This window comes from Protobothrops mucrosquamatus, unplaced genomic scaffold (genome assembly GCF_001527695.2).
Source record: "Protobothrops mucrosquamatus isolate PMUCROS unplaced genomic scaffold, P.Mucros_1.0 scaffold579, whole genome shotgun sequence".
In the NCBI taxonomy this organism is placed as follows: domain Eukaryota; kingdom Metazoa; phylum Chordata; class Lepidosauria; order Squamata; family Viperidae; genus Protobothrops; species Protobothrops mucrosquamatus.
This window is the reverse complement of record NW_015386880.1, coordinates 1,013,140-1,021,020: the sequence shown is the minus strand read 5'-3', so window position 1 is coordinate 1,021,020 and position 7,881 is coordinate 1,013,140. Positions and strand designations below refer to the sequence as shown.

The 7,881-nt window shown below is 41.9% G+C and overlaps 1 protein-coding gene across 1 annotated transcript in view; it reads right to left on the bottom strand.

Moving 5' to 3' along the window:
• Positions 1-573: 573 nt before the first annotated feature.
• The window catches only part of HYAL2 (hyaluronidase 2), a 13,945-nt gene continuing 6,637 nt past the window's right edge, over positions 574-7,881 (bottom strand). Inside the window, exons 3-4 of the mRNA XM_015817363.1 lie at positions 2,699-2,788; positions 574-1,818 (exon numbers count right to left, since the gene is read on the bottom strand). Of these exons, the coding sequence (XP_015672849.1) occupies positions 1,414-1,818; positions 2,699-2,788 (495 nt within the window). The 3' untranslated portion in view covers positions 574-1,413. The remainder of the gene's footprint in view (positions 1,819-2,698; positions 2,789-7,881) is intronic.

Sequence of the window (7,881 nt, the reverse complement as noted above, 5' to 3'; positions counted from 1 at the left end):
CAGCTTTGGATTTGATTTAAAAGACAACAGTGACAAAATAGCAGCTATTCTTCACCAGGAAGAAATGAGTTGGGCTTGAGGTTGAAAGGGAAAAAAAAGGAAATCTAGAGAGTCCCCTCTTCTGTTTTTCCTGCATGAGATCCACAGACCCATGAGAGCAGCCTAGCCTTGTTAAAGAGAATGCACGGATTTCATGGCAAGGAACAGGAAGAACTGGGCAAAGGGATTGCTAGCTCTAGAAGAGGGCAGGTGAGGGTCTCCTTCTCACTCTCTGTATGAAAGAGACAATTGTTGCAATTGATCTTGATCCCTTTGTTCACAGCAGAGACCAGGACTTTCTCTGCATGGTATTCTCCCTAACTTGAAATCAGCACCATTGAGGGACCATGTGCTGTGACAAAGCCAAATTTTGTCCTGGGGAAGTCATGCAAAGAACAGGCCAAATCCATTATTGCATACTAGAGGTTGCTTCCAGCTGGAATTTCCTTCTTGGCAAAGAGCAAAGGGAAGAAAGAGTGCCAGGGCAAGCAGCAAGATTTCTTCACACAATACAAAACACACATGATTTTCTCTGTGTCTCTTTAATTCTGAGGTAAAACTTTTTGGTTTTCCTGTAAGAGGTGCAGGCTTCCAGGCTGACAGTGGCCACAGACAAACCAGGCATGTTTTTCCCTGTCAGTGGCCTTATTTGGGCCATTAAAAACTGCGTTGCCCACCCCACAGTCAGCAAAGAATGTTTACTCTCCAAGGTAATCCCCCTGGACTCACCTCTTTCTCTACTCCCTATCTAACGAGATGGGTAACAGCAGCAATTTTCTTCATTACAGCAGTTCCATGAAACCTCCCACACCTGTGCTTCAAGGCCCTGCTGCTTGTGGCACCCTTCCCTAAAACAGAAGAGCCAAGCACCCCCTTCCCAGTCCTTATCCAGAGCAAGGACAAAGGACTGGATGTAGGCATTCAGACCCTGTGCTCTGGCCCCAGGTCCCTTGTGTGAGCCTCTCTTTGGGGTAGCTGACCTACAGCATTGTTATGGGTTCCCATGATAAAGAAGCTACCAGACAGACCAAGGCAAGGGCCACAGTGGAGGTCATGCCTCGTGAAGCATCCTTCCTTTGCCAGTCTCTAAAGCACCCTTTCTTCCAGTTGTCCAGCTCTCTGAACAGAGGCACGCTCAGTGGTTAGAAGGATCCTTTTTTCTTTTGCCTCATGAAGGGCTGGGAGAGCTGAGGGGAGAGGTAGAGCCGTCTCTTAAAGAGGAGGTCTGCTACATTACTGCTAAATAAAGATATAAGGGGAGAGGCCCCTACTTCTTCTTGGCTGTCTACCTTCCTTGCCTATGGCACTGCCTCTCCCATTGCTCCAAGCACCATGGACTCCCTTGCACCCCACAGATTCCACTGGAGAGGTGGCCTAGTGCAAACAGACCAGAAGGAAGAGAGTCATCAGCAACTGGAGTCCAAGTGTGTAGGAAGTAGAGGGGCCACCCCCTGGTGGATTCAGCTGCTTCTCACACCCTTTTCCATGCCACCCCTGGTAACAATGGCATTGGAAGTGGGTTTGTAGGAAGGAAATGTCTGCCTGAGAGAGCTTCCCTTTGGCTCCCAGGAGTGGCTTTGGATCCTTGGATTCATTCCGGTAGATCTGGAAGCTGTTTGGATTGAGATGCAGGAAGGTGCTGGCCTCACTTTCTTGACGCCGGCACCGGCCATGGCCCTTGCAAAGAGTCTGGCTACAGAGCTCAGCTGCGGTTGTCACATTGATGATGTAACGGCCAAGGGGCTCTTCTATGTATGTTTTCATCAGCTGGCAATTTTCCTGCAGAAAAGGAAAAACCGAAATAATAAGATAGGAGAAGGCAGGAAACAGGTTCAACCGATAAAGGATTTGTTTCACAAATGCCATCAAAGAAAATCCATAATACTGGCAAAATAAAACTCTGCCAACAATATAAAAATTGAGACGAGTATTGGAAAATACACAATGATGACAAAACTGTAGAAATTCTGAACAGAAGTTGAACTCAATTCAACCAGGAATTCCATATAATACATCATATAGCAAGGCAGGCTTGGGCATTTGGAATAAGGTTTTCAAGCAGAATTCAATTAAAATATCAGATAAAATTATACAAATAAATAATAAGCAACAATCTTCAATATTCCAAATAAAGTATCAATACTTAAGTAGAGATTAGTGGTTAGGGATATGAAAGGGAAAGAAAAAAAAATCAGTAACTGAAAGTTCATCCTCATGATGTTTTTTGTATTACTTTTTAAACTCTCTTTTTGGTATCTTTATTTATTAACAACTTGAAGAATGCAAATTAGCTCTAGGCTGATAAAAAGTTACATATTTAAAAAAAATTAAAATATTGTTTTACTGTAACTCAAAATACCTATTATAATTCCTTTCTTACATTTACATTCTTCCAGAAATGTGCAAAGCCCACCTCTTAGTAGGCTCACTTACAACCTGTCCAAACAGCTCTGCCTAAGAGCAATTAGACTGAGAACAGTTAGGGAGGCATTGTTGGGGTAGCCGTTTGATGAAGTGAACAGGACCTGACATGCTCCTGACAGAAAAGAGATCAAAAGGTTTGTTCAAGAGATCCATGGGAAAATTACTGTGTGTGTTAGGCTTAGCATGAGCTCATATAAAGTAGGAATGAGGGAGAGGGAGGGAAAATAACACATACCTTACTTCTAGTGTTTTCAGCATCTCCCCAGAAGATAGCACCAGCTGCCCCCAAAGCAGCACTCTCGCCTATGGTAGAGATCAGATCTGTCTGGAAAGAAATGGCCAAAAAGAGTTTTACAGGTAGTCCTCAGCTTATGACCACAATTGAGCCCAAAATTTCCATTGCTAAGCAAGACAGGTGTGAAGTGGGTTTTGCCCCATTTTACGGCCTTTCTTGTCACAGTTGCTAAGTGAATCACCGCAGTTGTTAAGTGAATCTGGCTTTCCCATTGATTTTGCTTAAGATAAGTAAAGCTGATCACATGACACACACACCCCAGGACACTGTAACTGTCATAAATACATGTCAGTTGCCAAGTGTCTTGAGTTTTGATCATGTGACCGTGGGATGCTGCAACAATCATAGTGTGAATGACGGTCATAAGTCATTTTTTTCAGTGCTGTTGTGACTTTGAACAGTCGCTAAAAGAAGGGTTATAAGTTGATGACAAGCTGTACAGTATATAAGTACTAAAATTGGACATTAGATGATTAGTAAAATGTTTTCTCTTAGAATGGATACAGATAAGTTACTCACAATTACTATTAATTATATAAAAACAAATACTGTAAACATAGATCTAAATTTTTAGCAAATTAAACAGGTCCTTTTATCATTCAAAACCTTTGGGTATTGAAATAATATATTTCTGGCAAAATTATAGCAGATGAATCATCTCCTAAACAGGAAATAGAAAAAATGTGCCTTTTCTCTTCATAAAGTCATTGGTCAAATGGCTTTATTAGACCGTAGTGCTACTCCATATTTTTGTTTGTCATCCTGTATTTTCAAATAATACACTTTGGTGTAGTGATTAAGGTGCTGGCCTAGAAACCAAGAGACTATGAGTAGTAGTCATGCCTTAGGTATGAAAGCCAGCTTGGTAACTTTAGGCCAGTCACTTTCTCTCAGCCCAACCCATCACACAGGGCTGTTGTGAGGAAAATAGGGGGAAGGGGTATTGTGAATGTTTGCCACCATGAGCTACTTATAAAGAAATAAAAGTGAGGGGAAAATAATAAATAATAATCTAGCAAGTAGCTTTCTACATTAGCTGTGGTAAGCAACTTGTTTTATTTTGTACTAGCTGTACCCGGCCACGCGTTGCTGTGGCTCAGTCTGGTTAAATGGAAAAGAAAGAAAAGAGAAAGCACACGTTTGTAATATGTAGCATGTGTTGCTTTTACGTCCAACAGATGGTGCTGTTTTTCAAAAAAAGCATGTTTTTACCTGTCACAGGTGTAACATCTATATAATAGTAGGTATATAAAAACACGCGCGTATTCTAATGCAACGTTGTGTCAAAATTTCAAAGCAATCGGTGAAGAACTTTCGGAGATTTAAGATTTTGAACAAACGAACATTTACATTTTTATTTATATAGATTCTGACACAACTGCCAGGGGCCCTCAATCATTAACTTCAACAGAACATTACAAATATCAATATTAAACTCATAAGTAATATTTTATAGCCCTGAATAGCATCAACCCAGCTTCCCTCAGCACACTGGAAGTGTTCAGTTTGCTTCGGCATCCAGAAAAGATGAGCTTTGATTGGCTTCCTTAAAATAGGGGGCACTACTAAGAAATACTGTTTACTATCCCACCCCCACGTCTCCCATGTCTTCACTTCGTGAAGCACAACTATCTCTCCCATGGACTGGTAAATCCTTGGTGAACTTCATGGTACCCTCCACCCAAGCAGGAATTCATTGCCAGGGCATTTGATCTAATACAGTGGTTCTCAACCTTTTTAATGCCGCGACCCCAACCGGTCGTAGGTCGAGGACTAAACCGGTCATAAGTCGAGGACTAAACCGGTCGTAAGTCGAGGACTAAACCGGTCGTAAGTCGAGGACTACCCAACCGGTCGTAAGTCGAGGACTTTCCCTGCCCAGGAGCGCCACACATGCGTGGTTCCGCCCCCTGCGCCGGCCGAGGCGTAGCTGGCAAATGGCAGAGACGGAGCAGGCTGACCACCAGCTGGCCCAGCCCAAGGGAGGTAAGGCACCCGCCGGAAAAGGGGAAAAAATGGCGGACAAAAAAAATGGTGGACAAAAAAAATGGCAGACAGCCTTGCTTGGTGACCCCCATGAAATGGTCGATCGACCCCAAATGGGGTCCCGACCCACAGGTTGAGAACCACTGATCTAATAGCAGCACTCTGGGCCCATTGGGTTTGCCAAGCTAGGGTGACAAGATCTCGAGTGGCTGCAAAACAGGCTCTAGTTAGATCCTCTGCAAAGGCTCACCGTTTTAGCCTGACAACTTAGGGTAGATCAAAGAAGCCCAGCAGCAGCTTAATGGCAGGAGGGGGTCAGAAGCAAAGCCAAACAAAGAGAACTTCTTTGCCCAGATGAAAGTAACGTTTTTCTAGTCTTATGCCAATGAATACATTAACCAGACACCCCTTTCAACCTTTTGCTTTCCTCCTTATTTCCAGGTCGTAACTTATCCTTCTATTAAGCCAGATAATCAAGTTACTTTTCAAGGGGCTGAGCTAAGTACCCTGATCCTTTCATTGGTACAGGAAATCAGTTTTGTTCCCAAGAAGGAAGTGACCATATTAGATTTGTCAAATTCAACTTTTTAATATTAGGTGTGCTCATATTGGTTCAGAAGCCAAAGGATAATTCTACGGTATGCTTATCCTTCAGGCTCAACATTTCACTCATTAACAACAGAACTCATCAACTTTTTGATGGAAGGGTCAGCTACAATTGGTAATTAGAGGATCAATATATATAGATCTGTCCACCTCCATATTTGCAGAGATGTTGATCTAAACGTGAACAGTTAGTAATTATCCAGTCACTGAAAACTGGAAAGTAATATGTGTTACTTTGCCATGACAGTTTATTACCCACGTAGATCAATCCACAGAAAATGAGGTGGAGCAGAGAGCATGGATGGATCTAATAGCTTATAGGGAAAAAAATTATTTTGCTGTTACAATGGCCACACAACATTCTTGAATGAATGAATGCAGTTTGGGATGTAACTTAGGGACTGAGAAGAAGCCACTCCTCAAAAGTAGAAGCAAAATCAATAATTCAACCATGCATTTGAATTTCAGCACTGGTTACCTGCTGATGCAGGTTTCAAACTGTAGGTATACAACTTGAATGTCCAGTATTTTGTTAGAAGTGTAAAAGAAAAGATTCTAGGTTATGGATAGGGATAGTGGATAAAAAATCATTTCTGTACTAACCCTTTAGCCCCAAAATGCGTAAATCCCCAGTTTTATCACGAACATCCCATCTAATTAGATCTTAGATCAGACTAGTTCAGCCTGACCGCACTCAACATACTGAAACTGCACCTCTCAGAATTCAATGGATTCATATTTCTAATTGTTGTTATTCTAATTGAAAAAGAAGCAAATTGGGAAAAACTGACTGAACTGCTAGTTATGCCTTTGTCTAGGCATGTCTATTCATTTTGATGCTTCACAGCTTATCTTCAGAGCACTCCTTAGTACATCTCAATGACTTTCTAGTTACAGGGATTAAAACATCCTCTTACAAGCTTTTACATCATAGAAGCAGCAGCAGTGGTGTTTTGAGACCCCACTGCAGGCTTCAGCGCAAAATTGAACTGTTGCTAAGCATGAGAGAAATATGAATTACAACAATAAAGAAGGGCATTGAGGTTACTATTACATATACCTCTTATTTTAAAATAACCATCAGCACTTTGCAAATGCAAGCCACCTACAGAGGAAATCACAGCTCTTCTAAAGCTACTAAGCTGCACTTTGTTTCAGCACCTTCTGCCACAAACCTCATACATGCAAACATGTATTCATACAAACTTCATACATTCATACTTTTTGAAAGGCTGGAAGGAAAGCATCTCCTGCTCTCCGGTACCCCCGATTCCATTACTCATAATCACAAGGGACAGGAGTCGATTATTGCACTTCTAGATTTCCCCCAACCCCTGATTATCTCCAGAAATAACCACTTCCTCCTTCAGATTTGGAAATCCTTAAACAAACTTACTGGGGTTCAAGAGGAGAAACAAAGTAATTCTCAAACTGTCCCAAAGACCCTAAGAGAAAATCCTCTCCACCCCCTCAACAGTTTCTGGCCATTAAAAAGCTGTTTACTTCAGTTGCAAATGTTCAATGTGGAACAAAACCCAAACGAATCCGAATTAAAAGACACATTTGGATCATGATAGCTGCTTTTTGCAGTGCTGTTTGAATTAGTCGGATATGAATCCAACTCAGTGGTTTCCTTCTCTTTAGGAAAGTGCTTTACACTTTACAGGGCTTCAGTTTTGAAGGCAAAAATGTGCTTGAGAGCATGTGCAGCAAGCATCTCTGTAACTCCTGATGCATAAATGTGTGGCTTTCCCAGGAATTACATGGTAATATAGAGGGCAGTTTGCAGATTTTAGAAATCACCTTTTTATCTTTCAATCTGGAGCGCTGCATAGCTGTATTGCTTAACATATGCATAAGTGAAATATGTGTGTGTGTGTGTGTGTGTGTGTGTGTATTACATACAGAGAACTATATATAAATATATAAAAATGAGATCTCATCCCTCCAGGCACTAGCAGAAGACAGCATAGGAAAATTCTTCTCCGCTCTTTGGGAATTGGTCAGTTGTTGGGGAAGAACCATCCTATTTTGATGAACCTGAGAGTTCACTATATTTTGACTCACTCTGAGAGATGGGTAATACCTAAATTTGATAGATAGATAAATAAATAAATAAATAAATAAATAAATAAATAAATAAATACACACACACACACACACACACAAAGCTTCTGGGAAGGATAATGTGGTAACAGCCAGCTACATTTCTTCCTTGCAAACTCACAATAGAAAATCTCCATGTCTCCAAGCCATAAAGGATTGGGTACAGAAAAGATGAAATTTCGACAAGACAGAGTTGTTACCAATTTTAGGGTTTGGATTTGACATAATCTGGTCCATGACTCGGTGGAAAATCAGACGGCGGCTTGGGAGTCAACTGCCGCCGCTGCATTGGACCGAGTCGTGCCTCTGCGGCCTCTGACCCGGCGTAGGTCTCGACTGGCTCCCTGGTTTTCCGGGGAGCTGAGAGAGATGAAACGCCGGAAAAGACGCCTAGAGAGATGTTGGAGGGCCAGCCGAACCGAATC